General features: G+C 44.8%; 1 protein-coding gene across 2 annotated transcripts; it reads left to right on the top strand.

Moving 5' to 3' along the window:
* Nucleotides 1–4,075: 4,075 nt before the first annotated feature.
* On the top strand, nt 4,076–18,237 carry BPGM (bisphosphoglycerate mutase). Of its 2 annotated transcripts, none has more exons than XM_081023242.1 (4): nt 4,076–4,202; nt 8,542–8,602; nt 12,365–13,020; nt 16,314–18,237. In XM_081023242.1, the coding sequence occupies exons 2-4, from the start codon at nt 8,583–8,585 to the stop codon at nt 16,493–16,495; spliced, it is 858 nt and encodes a 285-aa protein (XP_080879368.1). In that variant the 5' UTR covers nt 4,076–4,202; nt 8,542–8,582; the 3' UTR covers nt 16,496–18,237. The 2 variants fall into 2 exon arrangements, with proteins under 2 accessions (XP_080879368.1, XP_080879369.1); XM_081023243.1 differs by having other exon boundaries at nt 4,107–4,259.
* The last annotated feature ends 1,156 nt before the right edge of the window (nt 18,238–19,393 follow it).

The raw sequence follows: 19,393 nt of genomic DNA, 5'->3' as shown, positions 1-19,393 counted from the left end.
GAACCTTCATTTTTCGCCTGGTTATTTGTCCTTATATTCCCTCTCAAAGGAAAACCCAAAGTGTGGGGTGGCCTTTCATCCTGGTACCCTTTCATTCCCTGTGCAAAGAAAGATCCTGAGCCAGGGGTCAGCACACTTTTTCAGCAGGGGGCCGGTCCACTGCCCCTCAGACCTTGTGGGGGGCTGGGCTATATTTTTTGGGGGGAGATGAACGAATTTCTATGCCCCACAAATAACCCAGAGATGCATTTTAAATAAAAGCACACATTCTGCTCATGTAAAAACACCAGGCAGCCCCCACAAATAACCCAGAGATGCATTTTAAATAAAAGGGCACATTCTGCTCATGTAAAAACACGCTGATTCCCGGATCGTCTGCAGGCCGGATTTAGAAGGCAATTGGGCCGGATCCGGCCCCTGAGCCTTAGTCTGCCTACCCATGTGAGCTGTTATGTCTGTGGCGCATCATCACCTTGACACACAGCAAGGCTGTTTTTTTTACAGTTCACTATCTAGTTCCACCCCAGATCTGTTGGCCGTGACAAACTGGCTTTGGAGGACATGCATTTAAACTGCAAACCCCACCCCCCATTTTTAAACCATGAAGTGTATTCCTACTTGTTCATAAATAATGCCAAGGTCCTTCCATTATCTAGCCAAGGCAGTTAAAGAACAAGCTCAAAATTGATTTTAACCTCAAGGGGAAATTCTGCTCTGCTCAATGGCCTCATGGGAGATCACAAGCTTTCTTGTTTGATCTTCACCAGCTAAATCCAATGTACCAAATCTTATTCAGAATTTTATTCATGATACCTCATGATTTTTCCTGGCTCACACTGCAGCCAGGAAAATCATGAGGATGTATGGGTTCTTAGGGGAGGGGTAGTACCTCTGATGAGGGGACACATCGTGCTCCTTCTGGGGTTGTTTGTCCACCTTTGGTCCCCACCCTGCACTCCGCTTTCACTTGTGGCTCCTAGAAGTTGTCAGCACACAACAGCAGCCACACCCAGGGAACGGTTTTGGCGGGCTAAACCAGGTGAAGGTAGCCGATGGGTCTCAAACCCTTGGTGAGTTAGGGACTTTCCTTGCATGCAAAGACAGGCTCTGGCAGATTGAGCAGACAAGACCAATAGTGGGTCCAGTGGTCAAGAAGGTGGTTTTTGCACGTGCTGTAGAGGGAAGTGAGGGGCAGACGGGGCTTGCAAACCTGGGAAGGTAGCCTATCTAGGAGAAGGAAAGCTCTGATCCTAAACCCCCGCTGCCTTATGGGAGAAGATAAGGCTAAGGTGTAAACCCTGCACAAATCCCGAGTGCAGCTCCTAAGACAATTGGATGGTGCCTTTTATGATTCCTTCTGGCAACTCCTGCAACCAAGCTGGTGCCAAAACGTATTGCTCTGCTTTCCTTTGGACCACTTCAGCAAGGCTGAGAGGGGGGTCTTGTTGTCTAGGCAGCCCAGGACCTCCATACGCAGTGCCCAGGCTTTCACCCTGGGGAGGTCACTTCAGCACTGCTAATGCAGCAATTTTACTTCACCCCCAGAGGAGCACTCCATTGTCTCTCAAGACGGACGGATAATGACAACTGCAGCCCCATAACAAGCCCATAACAAGCAGGAAACCTGAGGCATGAACTTACTATGGCTTAAAAGAAGCCATTATTTTCTCCTCTGCTCTCCATCTGCAGTCTGGAAAAATAATACTAAGCTTGCAGGCCTGATTATTAATTTCTGTATAGCTCTCTGAACACTCAGAAGCACCAAACTTCTTTCTCTTCCCCAAGCACCATGGAGCAGAATACAAGCAGCTCCAGACAACGGTCAGTTCCTGGGAAGAAGAGACCAAATGGCAGTTTTGCAAGCAAAAAACTTTTCACAGTGCCCCAATATTGCCAGAGTGCCATTAAGGAAGCAAAAGGTAGAAGGAATTTCATCATATGCAGTTTTTCACCATCACAGGAGCATAGGAAGCTGCCAGCCAGACCAATGGTCCATCTAGCTCATTATTGGTTACACTGACTGGCAGCTGCTCTCTAGGATTTGACAGGAGACAGTCCCAGGCCTACTTGCAGAGGCCAGAGATAGAACATGAGACCTTCTGTATGCACTGAGCTATATAGCCCTGTCTCTCATGCAGGGTCAGGTTATGTTGACAAAAGTTTTCAGAACTCTCACTAAGTCTCTCCCCCGCCCCAGTATAGTTTAAATATGAATATACTTGCCATCATTTCGCAGGAACACATTTCTGCAGCATTCCTATTCTCTATCACAGATCATTGCTGGAGGTTATTATTTGCCTATGGCATTCATTTATCTTGGAATAGCCTATCCTGCTCTGGTTTAAAAGCAAGTGGGGATTTGTTTTTGTTTTCTAATGAAAGGTCTACATACACATATATAATTGACCCATATATAATTGACCCATAATATATTAACGTGCAGAAGATAATTTTTTAAAAAATGAAGTGGCATGCTCAAAATTGCATGCCATTGTGCCTGATATTAATATTCATGCCTATGCATTTACATACGTGTGTGCAAGAAAGCTGAACCCTCCCCAGCAATGTATTCAATAAATGTGTAAGGGGAGGTGGAGGTACTGCAGCCTAATTCTACAAGCACCCCACCCTGGCATCCACACATTTGCTATGAGTGAGAAGGGAGTTGCTCTATGCATGTCCTGATTTGGTCAGGCGGAGTGATGCGCATGTAACAGGTGGATGGTGTGTGTGTGTGGGGTCAACAGGTGCAACCTCCTCACCTTATCTGAATGTTATGTGTGTATGTAATCTAGACCTCATTAGATAAAATATCACCAGATGTAACTTCTGGAGATGTGAAGGATGGGCTGTGTCTCATAAGAATTAGTTTCACTAGCACACTTGTGAAAATAATGACAGAAATGTTAAAAGCCACATTCAGAATCTCTGCAAAAGGCAGAATAGGTAGAAGCAGGGCCCGTTATTTACACAAACTCCATGGTAAACAGAGATGATTACAGTAGATAGGGAAATCTTTTGCTTTTGTTTATTACTTCCTTAAATTAATGAAAAACTGACCTCTAGTGGCTGAAATGGGAAACAGTGCATTCTATCCTGTGGCGGCATGTTCAGCAGATGTATTGAAGAACCACAACTTACCACAACCGACTTTTTCTTTACAGAGAATGAATAACGGTAATAAAATATAGAGGAAAAGTTGTGCACTGCCCCCCCGACATGAAGTTGTTCGGGTTTAAACTGCCCCAGGAGTCAGAGTTGTTTTTGCCAAAAAGTAGTTGAGACTGCTTCGACAGCCTTGAGCACGTGTACGTGCTTATGTACATAACGTGATCGCACAGCTTCGTATTTGAACTACTTTGAAAGAAAAGAATGACATTTGAAGTGGCAAAAATATTCATTTGTGATGGCTCTTTGTATTCACCTGAATTTGCAGTTATCAAATACAACCCGGCTGGGGCAACCCAGTCTGATGGGCGGGGTACACATAATAAAATTATTATTAGCATTGAGATCCAAAATTGTGAACTCTGGTTTCCGATTTCCATCCCGATGGCTCTGCTATGAGCAGGCATGACTACAGAAGAGCTGGAACACTGACCCCGCCCTCCATAGTGTCCATCCAAACGCTCAGGATCTTCTTTGCTTACGGGCCTCAATTATAAAGCCATTTAACAGAGAGAGAAAGTTCCAATGAACCCAGCAGGGTTTACAGTACGCATGCGCAGAGGCGCGCTTGCACGTGCAGAACTGCAACAAAGGAACCTACACTAGCGTCCCAACTAGGCCACCAACGCAACGCTCCAAAGACGGCCCACAACCGGCGAACCAGCTGCTTATTGGCTTGGAACCACGTCGATCATCGCTCTGCCCAATCCAGCCCCTCTTTCCTCCCGTGGCGTCACCTGGGAGTTGATGCCGCGCGAGTCGTTCCCGGTCACGTAGTCCACGGCCTCCCTCTCCGCTGTCGTCATCGCGGAGCTCTTCCTGACAGGCGGCCGCTCCGCTTCCTATCTGTGAGCGGCAACCCAAAGCTCCAATCGGATGGAGAGGATCCGAGGGGGCTGGTGAAGTTCTCGCCCCGCCCACCAGCAGGACCCAGCCTGGAGCTGTTAGCAACTGTCTGCGGCCGCAGCTGCATCAGCAGCATTTGCGCGGGGGCTCTCTTTGCTTTCGGCGGTCTGGCTTTCTCTTGTGCCGAGGTAACTGGTGGTCAGAGCAGTTTTCAATATTCGCATGGGGATTTCAACCAGCCCAAAGTAATATAATGGAGAATAAATTACTGGTGCATGGCGGCAGTTTAGGCTTGTTTTGCTATGCACCCTTTTAATTTTAGTCTTGGGCTTGGATGTTGCTATTCTTGTTGTTGTTAACTATTATTAACTATTATTATTATTATTAATTATTATTATTGTTGTTGTTGTTGTTAACTATTATTAACTATTGTTGTTAGCCGCCCTGAGCCCGGTCTTGGCTGGGGAGGGCAGTGTATAAATAAATTATTATTATTATTATTATTATTATTATTCTGTTCGCCTTGCCTCTTCCCCTGAGTATTTCTCAAACTTGCGCGGGCAGCTCTTGTTGGACTACAACTCCCATTATCCCTACCTAGCAGGACCAGTGGTTGTGTGTGTGATGGGAGTTGTAGTCCAGCAACAGCTGGGTACCCAAGTTGGAGAAACACAGTCTGAGGCTTAAAAAGGGATGGTGTTTGGAGCTAGATTTTGGAGATTTGGTCTTTAGTCCAGTGACCATTGTCATGGATGAGATTCTTGCATTGCGGGGGGTGGGGTGGGGTGGGGTCCGCTAGATGACCCTCAAGGGTCCCTTCCAGGTCCATGGTTCTATGACCATAGGAAGCTGCTTTGCACTGAGCCAGGCCATAGGTCTAATCTAGCTCAGGACTATCTGTGTACAGAATTGCACTGACTTGCAGCCGTACAAGGTGCTGGTGTCAGGGGGATTTATAGGTTGTTTCTGCTTGTGATCTGAGTCCGCGTTGGATCTCTGTATCCAGTGATGTATTTTTAAGTGCACATGTTGTGCCGTTTTTGGTTCAGCCGTAGAAACTGGTGTCAATATAGTTGGAAGTTATGAAGATCATTTTTGTGTGTGCAAAAGCACAAAAATTGGACAAGGTATTTTAAAATAGATTTTTTAAAAAAGAAAATGTTCAAAGCTATGCTATCTGAGTAATATCAGCCAACACCTTACTCCTTTACCAGGCTTTGCTTTTGTGCGTGTAACCGCAGCTGGATTCACAAACAATTAGAGTATTGCAATTAGGTGATCGTTCTGGGTTCTTCCTGCAGATTGCCTTTGATCAAACTGTTGTTTATGCTTTAAAGGCTCAAGAGTAGGACAGGCATTTGACCCCTTTTGGCTGGTAATCCCACCTGTTATGTAGGTCAATATGCAGCACGGGGGCTGGACTGAGTGTGGGGCTGCCAGATGGAAGAGGCCTGAACATTTTATAGCTCTGTAGGAGAGATAATTTTGTCATGCAGAGTGCTTAAATTCTCTTGCCTACACCATAAAAGGTGCAGGACCCCTGTCTAAGGCAGGGGCCAATGGTTAGAGTGTTAGACCAGGACTGGGAAGACCATTAAATTATTGGTCACTCATATTCCCTTTTTGCCTGGTTTACCACATGGGGTTATTGGAAGGATAAAATGAGGGATTCAGTGTCTGCTACCCTGAGCTATTTGGAGGAAGGGCAGGTTAACACAACTGTTAAAAGTACTGGAGCCCTGTTCTCCTTTGGACCTGGGTTGGGAGAAGGACTAGAGAGCAACATTTGGTTCAAAAATGTCAACAGCTGATGACTGCATGTGCATCATCTCCAAGCCCCTTCCAAACCATCCTGCCCATATATTTGTAATAGTGAAGAAACCTGTCTTGTTCGTACACTGATGTTCTTTGCAGAAACGGTTTATCCTGGATTGCCCCTGTGTTTTGTTCTCCAGGAGCCTCATGGGAACACTGGGATGTTCTCTTTTAACCTCTAGGACAGATCAGGTGACAGTGGTAACAAAAAGAACATTCTCGCCTGTGTGTGCTGCATTTTAACAGAACCAATTAGTTCTTGTTTTCTGTCCTCACTAGACAGTTAGATAACTACAGTAGTACTGGGTTGTTTCTGCAGCACTTTGAAAGCTTCTCTTTAGGATTTCCACCTTCTTTTCCCTTGAACAGCAGCAGAGAAAGTAGGAATTCAATATCAGATTTTTGTTTTATCGATGTAGAGATGTAGTGATTCTTGAAACATCACTCGCTGTTTTTATTCTAAAGCCACAAGTTCCATGCCAGAAATATGGTGACAGACCTTATTCTGAGACTGAGCATGTGAGAGGTAGAGTTATCTGTCTGTAGCCCTAACCTTGTGCCCATTTTACAGCAGATAAAGCTTTACATTTTTTTTTTTTTTTTGAGAAAAGCTCTTTATCTGCTCAATTTCTGCATAAAGGCACAGAAGCAGGACAACTGTAGCAGAATTAGGAGCCTAAATACAGTGCCTAAAGAGCTTCTCCAAAGAAATCTGTGTTTACTTGAACTTGAGAGGGGAAATGAAAATGGAAGCTATAGGGACCTGTCATGTTAAAGGTTAACCTTGTAGAGGAACTTGGCAGGTATGACTTCTGTTAATATCACTGTGAGGCACTTAGTCAGCTGAAGGCGTTTGGATCCCTCCTCTGGGAGTTCATGGCAGAAAGAGTGATAGCGTACAGGTGACCATTCTGTTGCTTTCTGTATCATTCATCTGAGTGTTTTTCAAACTTGGGTCTCCAGCTGTTGCTGGACTACAGGTCCCATAATCCCTGACCACTGGTCCTGCTAGCTAGGGATGATGGGAGTTGTAGTCCAACAACAGCTGGCGACCCAAGTTTGAGAAACACTGACCATTTGACCAAGTTGATATCCAGTGACTGCAAGTAAGCAAGTGGTAGCTTGGCTCACAGAACATAAGCAGAAATCAACAGCAAGATGAGTGTTTGCATGTTAACATTGCTGGATGCCTCCGCCCGGGGTCCACATTGCCATGTAGCAGTGTGTGTTTGTCATCTATTTCCCCTGCTCCATTTACCAGATTGCAAGTGCAATCCTATTCACATCTACTAAGAAATAAGAATCACTAAGATTAATGGGGCTTGTTCCCAGATAAATGGGCGTAGCATTGCAGCATAAATGCCCTCACCAAAAGCTGCTATTTGTCCTGCAAATATATGTAATATCATGGATACTGGTAAATATTTTTTTGGAAGGCAAATACAGTGGTACCTCGGGTTACATACGTTTCAGGTTACATACACTTCCGGTTACACACTCAGCTAACCCAGAAATAATGCTTCAGGTTAAGAACAGAAATCGGGCTTTGGCGGCGCTGCGGCAGCAGGAGGCCCCATTAGCTAAAGTGGTGCTTCAGTTTAAGATTTCAGGTTAAGTTAAGTTCAGTTTCAGGTTAAGAACAGACCTCCGGAATTAAGTACGAATTAAGTACTTAACCCGAGGTACCACTGTAGCAGGGAGGGGGGAGGTGATTTAAATTGTGGAACTAGTGTGTGTATGAGGAAGGTTTAAAAACTCTTTCCACTCCAATCCCACACCTGGCTGTCTTGATCTAAAGGGAAGAGTTGGAAGATCCTATTCTCAGATCTCCAAAATCCGTGTCTGAATGTGTAGCTACATCCCAGTTATTCCACCCACTCCCCATTGTGCAGATGGTGGTGGTGGATTAAGTCAGACCAGGAAGAAATACCCCATTTCTGGTTTATAGAAAATATTAGACTGCATGCCTCACCACTTCTGTTAAAACCAACCAGTAGTCTTCAGAGCCCAGAAGTGCTGCTTAATTTGGGAATAAATGGACTGAAACCTTAAGCCAATGACAATATACACGCAAATCCCATTTTGACGCAACTCAGATGTCTCTTAATGGGATGCCTGTTCAGCAGTGGACAGACTTGGTTTGCTTTGCACTCTGGAGAAATTGTGGCCCTGCAGCTTGGCTTCACTGGGAACCGCATGTCACAGAGAGCGCTGTAATTTTTGCAGACAGCTGAAACCTAGCGTTGGCCCAGCAGGAGGAACTGATTATGTAACAGGCCTTTCTCCCATCTCCATGCTGTTTGGGTATGAAAACTGGAAATCGAACAGCAAACAGGACTTGGGCTTTAAGCAAAGTTTGAACTTCAGAGTTCAGTTGCCTGAAGTTTCTCAGAAAACAACACAGTTATCTATACTTATTATTTTTATGCAGTAGCAAGTAGATATTTTCTAGCCCCAACTCTATGATTCTAGTATCATGTTGGGAAAGTTGTGGTTAGAATGCTTCTCCCTAACATGCCAGGTGCCAGAGGATTCCTGTAATTTTGGTTTTTTGGTTTTGTTGTGTATGGAGGAGTATTCACTCATCTGAACTCATAGCTCAGATACAGTTTTACCACCTCTGGGAATACTAATATTTGATTCTTCCCCCCGACCCCGACCCTAACTTCAGTAGCTTTCATGGTGTTTTCTTTTTCTCTTTTAATATTGCAGCCTACCTATAAAGTCTTTTGCCTCATATTTGTGTAGGATGAATGCATTTGCAATCGATAAGGTGAGTTCAAATTGTTTTTATCTTTATCTTGTTTTAAAGCAGATTGTTGCATGATTATTTTTTTCTTGTCTCCTGCCTTTGTAGCTTGGCAGGTGTCTGGGATGGGTTGGCCGAGCAAGCCATGATAAAGCAATGTGGTTGGATTTGGGCATAATGTCATACCACACTTAAATAGAGTTATGGTTTGTAAGCCAACAATAAACATAGATTAGCATCATGGGTTATTGGCAGAAAATAAACTAGGGTCAGCCCATTGAACTGGGTTCACATATTCAAACGAACCTGTAGTTAGGCTGGACCAGTGATGGTGTAGCGTTATGTGCAAACCAGGTCAGTGTCTAGATCATGCACCAGCTCCATTTTGATTGCTAGCACCAGTGGATGTGGCACCCTGCTTCTTTTGGGTTTGAATTTCCATTAGGTTTGAGCAGTCCTGTTATTCGAATGCTTCTTCAGTGTTACAATTCCAGTGGTGCAGTCAGAAGGTCTATTATGAAGAAACTGTAATCAGTGAAAGCTGAAGCTGAAGAAGTGTGATTTATTAAAACCTGCACAAACCCAATGACTTATTGGTATATGAATTAAGCTGATTTATTGGGAATTAAGCTAGTTTATTTGGAAATGGTGGAGTCCTGCGGAGGTGCTAATGAGTCTCAAAGCAGCAGAAGAACAAGCACAAAAAAATGTCCTTGCTTAATAGCTGTATTTTTGAGATATGGAGAAAGAGGGTCACGCCCACTGACCCCTGGACCTTTCCCCAGCAATAGGTAAAGGTAAAGGGACCCCTGACCTTTAGGTCCCGTCGCGGACGACTCTGGGGTTGCGGCGCTCATCTTGCTTTATTGGCTGAGGGAGCCGGCGTACAGCTTCCGGGTCATGTAGCCAGCATGACTAAGCCGCTTCTGGTGAACCAGAGCAGCGCACGGAAACGCCGCTTACCTTCCCACCAGAGCGGTACCTATTTATCTGCTTGTACTTTGATGTGCTTTCGAACTGCTAGGTTGGCAGGAGCAGGGACCAAGCAACGGGAGCTCACCCCGTTGCAGGGATTCGAACTGCCGACCTTCTGATCGGCAAGTCCTAGGCTCTGTGGTTTAACCCACAGCGCCACCTGCGTCCCACTTCCCCCAGCAATAAACCAGCTTTGTTAGAAATACCCACTGTATTAGGGATATCCTAATATGGGCATGTTCTAGTCAAGGTATTGAGCCCTCTCCAGGCATTTAAAAAGAACAGATGAGGTCTCAAACCTAGGAGGGAGATGGGAGCATGGACAGTCCAAACGCACCAGGAGAGGTTGCTCCATAGGGTTGCTTGTTGCAAGATCGCCACCTGTTAAGTTGTATGTGCTTCAGAGCTCCATTCAGACCTTCCTGCTCAGTGCGGGAGCAGGTGTGCGCACACATACACCACACAAACCTCCTCCACAGGTTGAACCTCAGATGTTCTTTTTGAACACTTGAAAAATGGCTACTGTGAGATGAAAATATGGCACTGCCTCTACATTTTTGAATCTTGGAACTGGCTTTGTTTCCCCATATCACACAGACCTTGTATGTTATCTCGCTGTTCCCAGACAACTAGGTGCCACTTCTGCTGTGCTGTTGTATCACGTGATAGCTTCTGTGCGCCTTAATGGCAGAGGCCAGGTCCCTGCTATGTCTGAATTAAATCCAGACATGTCTGCTGCCTTGCGGGATATCTTTGGGAGAAGGAAAGGCTAAGGAGTAAACCCTACGCAAATCTGAAGTGGAGTCCCAAAGATGTTTGGATGGCACTTTGTACGCCTCCTTCCAGCAACTCCTGCAGCCCAGCTGGTGCCAAACATATTGCTCTGCTTTCCTTTGGACCTCACCAGCCCAGGCTGCCCAGGCTTGCCCCCCAGGCAGGTCACTTCGGTGCTGCAAACACAGTGGTTTGACTTCACCCCCGGAGGCACACTCCATTGCCTCTCAAGACAGATGGGTGCCATCAACAAATGATTAGGCATGTTTAATACTGTAGCCTTTGAGATTTATATAATGTCCTGAATTGAGCTAGAGGCACATGATGGATTTGAGGGCACGGAGGTAGGGATCTTATTCAAAAGCAATATAGATAGCTGTGTTTGCTTGAATACACTTTTTGTGTGTGTGTGGAATCTAGGTAAGTTGTATAAGGATACAGCAATGGATTACAAAATGTAATTGATATGTTCGTATTAGATTGTGGATTACCAGGGGTAAATAGAAATTACAGGGCGTGGGAGGATTGACTGGAAAGCAGATAAGGTGATCAGAATTTCATATGTGCAGGAGAAGGAATTTGATAGATCAGGAGATGCACATTGCTGGTTTCAATACGCAATCCTGCATTTGCCAATTTGAGGGCCGGGTTTCATTGGGTGTGTGCTGCAGGTATTGTTTGGCCTCAAGGAACTTTAATTGTGTCATCCTGGGTCGTCTTCTGCAACAGGCACATTGAGCATGTTGTCGCTGATTGGGTGGAACAGCCTTCCCCAAGCTGGTGCCCTCGGTTTTGGGCTGAGGGGAGTTGTAGACCAAAACATCTGGACAGCACTAAAAAACCAATAAGACCCTCCCCCAAACACAGCTGAAGTTTCTGAACCATCTTCAGAGGCAGCCCTAGATATGACGCATTGCAGTAATCAAACCTAGAGGTTACCAAAGCATAGACAACAGTGGTCAGGCTAACCCTGTCCACATAGGGGCACAACTGGGCCACCAGCTGAAGCTGGTGGGAGGCACTCTGCAGCAGCAAAGGACCCAGAAGTACCAACAACAACAACAATATATTATTTATACCCCGCCCATCTGGCTGGGTTTCCCTAGCCACCCTGGGCGGCTTCCAACAAAATATTAAAATACAGTAGTCCATCAAACATTAACGGTTCCTACCTGGTGGAATGCTCTGTCCCACGAGACCATGTCCCTGCAGGACTTGATCTCCTTCTGCAGGGCCTGTAAGACAGAGCTATTCCGCCTGGCCTTCAATTTGAATTAGCCTGATCCTCTGTTCCCTTTTCCCTTTCCTTTTCTATTAAGAAACCCTTTATGGGACCCCACATTTAAATTCTTCCCTGGTCTCTTTGCTGGCCCTAGTAGGACCAACTTAGCCAGTTAGCCTTGTTGGTCATTTGATGTTTACTGATTGGGGGTTCCCCCCCAAAAAATGACCCCTGATTTTTTGAATTTTATTGATATTGATGCTGCATTTATGTTGTATTTTATGCTGTTTTTAAGTTGCATCTTTAATCAATGTTTTATATTTGCTGTTAGCCGCCCTGAGCCCGGTTTTTAAACCGGGAAGGGCGGGGTATAAATAATAAAAAAATTATTATTATTTGTTATTATTAAAAGCTTCCCTAAATAGGGCTGCCTTCAGATGTCTTCTAAGTCTGGTAGTTGTTGTTTTCTTTGCATACCCTCTCCTTCAGAGGGAGTGTAACCCCATCAAGAGCAGGCAACATCCCAGCTACCCGGTCTAGCAAACCACCCACTAATCGTGCTTTTAGCACTAGTCTTCAGTTTACATGTAGGCTGAACGTATCAGTAATCGCCATTGCTGTGCTTGAACTGAGAGTGCAGTGGAGGGAACGCCCAATGTCCTTCTACATGTTACAGAATGGTGGATGAGCTGCCTTCATCTCTCATTGCTGAAAATCTAATCGGGCAACTCGTGACAAGATTCTGTGGGTCTCCAGGGTTCACCACAACACAGTGACCCAAAGCGTTTGACCTATGTGTTCCTTCTCTTTATTAGATGGCCTATCATTAGATGCTACTCCTGTTTCAAACCCAAGGAAGTTGCAGCCAAAATGGCCAAGTACAAACTGATCCTCTTGAGGCACGGCGAAGGGGCCTGGAACAAAGAGAACCGCTTCTGCAGTTGGGTGGACCAGAAGCTGAGCAGCGACGGGATAAAAGAGGCTCAGAACTGCGGCAGGCACCTCAAAGCTCTTGGCATTGAGTTCGACCTTGTGTTTACATCCATCCTCAGCCGCTCTATTCAGACTGCCTGGCTTGTGCTGGAGCAGATGGGGCAGGAGTGGGTCACCACCGAATCTTCCTGGAGGCTGAACGAGCGGCACTACGGTGCCCTGATAGGCCTGAACAGGGCAGAGATGGCGCTGAACCACGGCGAGGAGCAGGTGAAAAGGTGGAGGAGGAGCTATGACGTCACCCCGCCTCCCATCACCGAGTCCCACCTTTACTACCACGAAATCTACAACGATCGCAGGTATAAGCACTGCGACGTACCGTTGGAGAAACTCCCGAGGGCAGAAAGCTTGAAAGAAGTGCTTGATAGACTCCTTCCCTATTGGAACGAGAGGATAGCTCCGGAGGTGAAGAGGGGCAAGACGGTTTTAATTTCTGCTCACGGGAACAGCACGCGCGCTTTGCTGAAACATTTGGAAGGTAATGTAGTGCCACTAATTTGTTCTAAATGTGGTATAAACATTGGGGACCATCCTGTCTTCTTTGGCTATTCGTTCAGGAATAAATTCTATCTCTCTGTCTCTCAAATTAAAAAGGGCACAGTTATACTATTAGTTTTATAGCAGTTTTAACTGGTGTGGCTTCTCTCGAAAAATCTTGAGACTCCTAGGTCAGCAAGCGTCCTGAGAATTCTCTGTTGGAGACCTCTCGTCTTCCTTGGAGGACTGCCTTGCCCTGGTTCCATAGAGGGAAGGACTGCCTATTGCGTTTCTTTGTCTGTAGTGTGCATAAGTTCGTAGATCAGGGATGGGGAAATTTGTGGCCTTCAGAAGTTCCATTGGCTTTCGTCTGCATGGCCAACAATCAAGGGTGATTGGTTGTGGGAGTCCAACAGCCTTTGGAGGGCCACCGGTTCCTCATCCCTGCTTTAGAAAACAAAATACTGTATATGCTTCTTTAACCTTGTGAGCTAGCTAGCCAGATGGCCGTTGCTGACAATCTCTAGAGCATTCTCGAGTTTGCAGAGTTATTTGCAGTGATTCTTGCCCTTGCCATCTTCCCAGGAAATCTGTGGACCTAAGTTATGCAGCGGGAGGTTGTGTTGTGTGTGTCTTTTGTGATGTTCTGACAGCGAAGCATTTTCCCTCTGCCCCACTCTCATGGCCTGTTCAGAGAGGAAGCGCCCATAGCCCTGGTTATGACACAAATATGTTCACCCCTGCTTACCTTACCAGCGTTGTGCTGTTGCCTACTCTCCAGCGCAGTAGATGAATGGCAAAAACAACCGCTGGAGCTGATGCCATGTTTTCCTTTTGCGTGCGATATTTCCCCGTGACCAACTGACGAAAACGAAACGTTCGTATTTAGAAATGGCTTATTCAAACAGACCTCACAGGAACAAGGTTTCCCAATATCAAGCCTTTCCCAATATCAAACCTACCCATTGATTGCCAACAAAACACGCAGGGCTCATTTCTGCAGGTGTCAGCCAGTTCCTCAGAAGGCTGAGGGGGTGGACGTCTTTGTTAATGCGTCTAGGTCATTGCCAGACTTGGACAAGGCCTTTTCAGCAGAGGTGGCTCCAAGTCTAGAGGCCTCTATAAATCAAAGCGACATGTCCTCATGTACTCCTTTGGTCCCTGCCCAAGCTATATACCTGATCTGATATTAGGTAATGCTGCAGAAATAGGAGGTTGTTGTAAAAGTTGCACAGTTCACTTTGCTTGCTTGCTTCTGAGGCAGCCTACACTACTCTCAAACGTGACCTGTTGTCAGGAAGTTCTCCCCGAAGCTTAGCCGGCACCCCCATTCTTCTAATTTGAACCTACTGGCTTCATAGAATTGCAGAGCGGGAAAGGACCTCATGGCTCACCTAGTCCAATCCCCTGCAATGCAGGAATCTCATCAAAGTCATATTTATCACCCTATGCTTATTAGAAAATATGGTATAAAGCAGAGGCCTTTCTGGACCAGTTGTGGGAGCAATTTTTGATAGGCCAGTGTCAATAGGAGGAGATTTCAGTGAAATAATTGGTATAGGAAGAGAAGAACAAACTAAGTGAGAAGGAAGTTAAACTTGCAGAGATTAACCAGTTAAACTTTGTTGCTTAATTTTTGAGCTAGTAACTTCTGTGAACTTACTTGCAAAGCTGATGCCTCTCCTTATTTTTGTGCTTTCCTTCCAAGAACCTTTTTCATCTGGAGCAGGTAGGGTGGGAAAGGCAGAATGTTCTAAAAAGACCAAACCCACGGCCAGTAAATGGTGTGTAATGTAGATTTGCCATTACATAGACATATGCTTTTCAGGTAGCTCAGTCGGTAGAGCACAAGACTCTTCATCTCAGGGTTGTGTGTTCGAGCCCCACATTGGGCAAAAGATTCCTGCATTGCAGGGGGTTGGACCAGATGTGGTCTCTTCCAACTCTACAGTTCCATGATTCTATGATTTCCTGTTGCATCCAAGCAGGCAATGTGGACTTAATTGCTTTTGCTCAGCTTGGTGTGCTGAAAATTGCTGGGGCCGCAACCCAAAGAGAAATGGATGCACAAGTCGCACGAAAGGTCAACCGTCTTGTGTTACGACTTGTGTAAAGTAACCAGACCCTGGCCTTAGTTGACATTCATGTTGTCCCTCCAGCGTGTCGACATAGAAATTGCCCAGTACTGACTTTCAGTGTTTGGCTCACGCTTTTGAGGAGGCAAGGCAAGGCAGGAAAGAGTTCTAGGTTATCCAAGGCCCTTCAGTTTATTTATTTAAATATTTGTAAACTGCTATTCCATTAAAAAAGAAAACATAGCAAGGCAGTGTGCACCATAAAATAAAATGAAATACTACAGTAACATCCACAAAGGCTGGGTATTAAAAAAGAGATCACGTTCAAAAGGCCTGTCAGAGCTGTCCAGGTTTCAAAAGATGTCTGAAGGAAGACAGGGAAGACTCCTGTCAGGCTTATTGTCGGGCAAAGTGTCCCGCAGGGTAAAGACCGACCGACCCTCAGGGACTGCCAAAGTGCCCCATCCTCTTTCCCCGTCTCTTGAAACAAATCTGAAGTTGTTATCCTAGCAAGAGAAACCTTTGGAAGTGCATCGCTCAGTGATGTCATACTCTACCGAAGGAAAGGAGTGCTGTTTTGGAAAGATGGGGATGCTTGTGTTTGGAAGGGCAGGATGACTACTCCCTATTCTAATTCCTGTCTGGAATGCTCTCCTCAGAAAGGCTCGCCTGGCGCCATCTTTACATGTCTTTAGGTGTCAGGCAAAAACATTTCCCTTTACCCAGGGCCTATGGGATAAATATTCTATGGTCTGTGAAAGTGTGGGGAAGTTTTGATGATTATTTTACTATTAGGCTGTCCGTCATTATTTTTAATATGTTTTTATTATGATGTTCTGTAATGTGTTTTTAATGGGATCTTCTGAAAAAGCGTGGTATATTGAAGTAATGATGATGATGATAATGATAATGATAATAATAATGATCTACTGTTTTTTAAAGAAAGCTCTGAATCTGGGGATTATGGTTCATCTGGAGGCAGGGACTGCCTCCCCCATCCCAGATGCCCATGATAGCTGCCCATTGTTCTGGGGAACAGTCAAGGGCAACCTGTTACACATCTTTCTGCATGAAATGAAGTATTCTTCCAGGTTATCTGATCTTCACCAGATTTTGAAAGTTTGGTAAATAGGATGACACTTCATGGCAGCTTAGGCCCAAGAGCCTAAACAGAGCACAAGAGGCACATATAAACATTCCATTGTTTCCTCCTCTGCAGGCATCTCTGATGAGGACATAGTCAATGTGACTCTGCCCACTGGCGTCCCAGTTCTCCTGGAGCTTGACGAGGATCTACGCTCGCTTGGCCCGCACCAGTTCATTGGTGACCAAGAGGCAATCCAAGCTGCCATCAAGAAAGTGGAAGATCAAGGCAAAGCCAAGCCCACTCTTGAGAAATGAAAGACTGCTTATGCAAAATGCTCTCCCTTTTACCTCTTACCGTGTGCAGGAAATGGATAGCGCTTTGTGCTTGCCCTGTGAGGACTTGCTTAAGTTCCCAGTAAGTGGTAGATTTTTAGCATTTTAGCACACCATTTTTGGTTATTCCTTATTTCCTTCTAGCAGCTGTGTTGGATCCTGGTACAAGTAACAGTGAATTTTGTTACTTGTACAGAAAGCTGTTGTTATAAACTTTCCATAGCCTTTGTATAAATCTTACACTATCGGAGAAGGCCAGAGGAAGAACCGGTACGCTGAATATATATATTCATCATTGTGATCAATGGAGAAAACGCTTTTTGATTTTAACCTAGGCCTCAAGTGATATTTACAAGTTCTCAGGTTCACAGATGCTAAACAGTCACATAATTATTTAATTTAGAATACCCGCCCCGCCCCCTGAATTTTTCTCCCCACTGTTTGCAATTTGACAACTTCTGGTATAGCGTTTATCTCTGTTAAACGGATTGGTGTGATTTTTGTTGCATGGCTGACTGTGTTGTTTTGAATAAAGCCCTTATATTTTTACAGGCATCAAAATGCTCACATTGGCTGAATTTTCCCAAGTTTTACTTTTCATGTTGGAGAGGACCATTTAAAAAACAAATCCCAGTTAGACTTGACCCATATGCAGTAATGAAGGATGGATGTTGATGGTACCACTTCAAAATCTCATTATTATTTTTTAAAGATTTATATTCTAAATTTTGCTTTGGATGTCAGGATATAAGTTGTGCTCTAGGGAGAAGAGGCGGTTTCCAACGAAGCAATGCACAAGGTTCATTCATAAAGGAGCTTTCTCTTCCTGCACACTCCCCGTGCCATCCTCAAATCTGCTCCTGAGGGTTAAGGAAACTTGGATAATATTTTTTGGGGGGGAGCATTCAAGCAGGGAGAGGAGATAGAGGGAAAATTCCATTGCACAGTCAGAAGTTCTTTCTTTCCCGGGCTAGCAGCTCCTATACATTGTACCCTGTAGGAACAGTTGTTGGGTTGATGGCATGTTAGTCCAAAAGACCTGAAGACTTACCAGCTTTGTGAAAACTGAACTACTGGAACATATAAATGTAAACTCTGATGCTATCCAGTAGAATGTTCTTGGGACAGCCAGGGCTATCTTGAGTATTCAGTTTTTAAATAGTTCTGTATCACTTTTCCAGGTTCAAACAGAACATGGAATACTAATTGTTTTATTTTTTATTATTTTTCAATTTTTGTATTCATTTTATAACACAAATAGAATACTAATCTGTTTTAAGTACAGAACTATGTAAAACAATCACAGTCAATTAACAAATAGAAGGAAGCTCAGAAAGGGGAAGGATCTACAGTCCCATTGATCAGCGCAACCAGTTGTTTAATTCCAGTATTTTCCTCTCTTCTGGAGTCATGACTTTCCAACAGGAAGGAGTGATAAAATAGCCATCAATGTCCTACAACTTCCTCTCCAGAATCTAATAGACCCTTGCACTACACGAGACCCCCTGTCAGCATTTCTAAGCACACATGCATTTATTTATATATTTTAAAAACTTTGAAGACATTGCAAAGTTGTATCCTTGACAGGGTAGGGTTTCAGGGGAGAACTGGGTGGGAGAGAACTAAAATAATGTGCACTACTTGTTTGCTTATCCAAACTAAACTGCTTTTTTTGCACCTGTACAAGTGACAAATATAATTCAGTTTGCACATACAAAATGCTATCTCTGTGTGTACGTGTCTTTGTGAAACAAGCAAGCAGCTGTTACTACGGTAACTTCTTTCATTTGTTCCTTCCATCTTGGAATCTGAAGCGGAGTTTACAGGGTACCTCAGCCCTGTCTCCTATCCAAGTACTGATCAGACCCAGTCCTGGTTGGTTTTAGCAAGATTGTTGTATGATGTGCCTTCACGTCAAATCCTGGTATTGACAAATATATGTAAGGGATGAAGTGAGGAGCAACATTTTGTTAACAGGCCCCACTTGTGGTGGTATTTTATTTATCGCCAGAGTTTATTGCCCACTTTACTAAGGTAGCTTCGAAATTAAACCTACAAAAGACGAATCACATCAGGCCTTGGAAAATGTAGTTTTCACCTAGCACCAAAAAGAAAGAGCACACCAGGAGAGCTTCTCTGGTAAGAGAGTTCCAACATGTGGTGCCACCACTGAGAAGGCCTTGTCTGTGATCACGACTCATCTTAACAAGGGGTGGGACCTCTGAGGCTGATCTCAGTAAGTGGGCATATTATATTGGAGCAGGCAGTTCTTTAGGTAACTCCTAAAGAGTTACCTCATAAACTGTTGGTCATTCTTGTGGAATTGCTGGGCCTAATCACACATGCTTACATGACATACTGGCTTTAATTCAGGAGTGGGTAACTGATGGCTTTCCAGCTGTTGATGGACTATAGCCCTGGCCATCCCCAGCTAGCTTGGCCACAATGGTCAGGAATGATGGGACCTGTGCTCTGGCAATATCTGGGCGGGGCATAGGTTCCCTACTCCTACTTTAATTGCAAACACCCACACAAAATATTGCAATGGGAACTGTGGCCTGAGCATTGTTGAAACAGCGATTAGGGACAAATCTAGCGTGTGGCAGAGAATGCAGATTTGCTGGAAGGAGCACAAGAAGTCATAAAGCAGCCAGAGCCATTGATCCGAAAGAGTGCTGTCCTATTTACAGCCATCACAATCTCTTAGTGAATTACAAAAATATAAAGGAACAGCAGAGGGAGCTGGAGTGTTGGGATCGCTCTTTCTCCCACCAGCGAAAGGGAAAATGTTGCAACAGCCCAGGTGTCGACACAGAAGGGAGTGCATGGATGAAAACCGACAATCGCAAGTTTGCGCTTTTATTTATCATCCTACCCTTC

Source organism: Podarcis pityusensis (assembly GCF_964106645.2).
Source record: "Podarcis pityusensis genome assembly, chromosome: 10".
NCBI lineage: Eukaryota > Metazoa > Chordata > Lepidosauria > Squamata > Lacertidae > Podarcis > Podarcis pityusensis.
Note: the sequence above shows the minus strand (reverse complement) of the source record. Positions and strands in the feature narration are given on the sequence as shown.

Bases quoted from the DNA above. Each gene is read 5' to 3' on its own strand.
- BPGM (XM_081023242.1), top strand. From the start codon at position 8,583: ATGCATTTGCAATCGATAAG. The intron at 8,603-12,364 runs GTGAGTTCAAAT...TCTCTTTATTAG, and splicing joins ATGCATTTGCAATCGATAAG to ATGGCCTATCATTAGATGCT. The intron at 13,021-16,313 runs GTAATGTAGTGC...CCTCCTCTGCAG, and splicing joins TTTGCTGAAACATTTGGAAG to GCATCTCTGATGAGGACATA.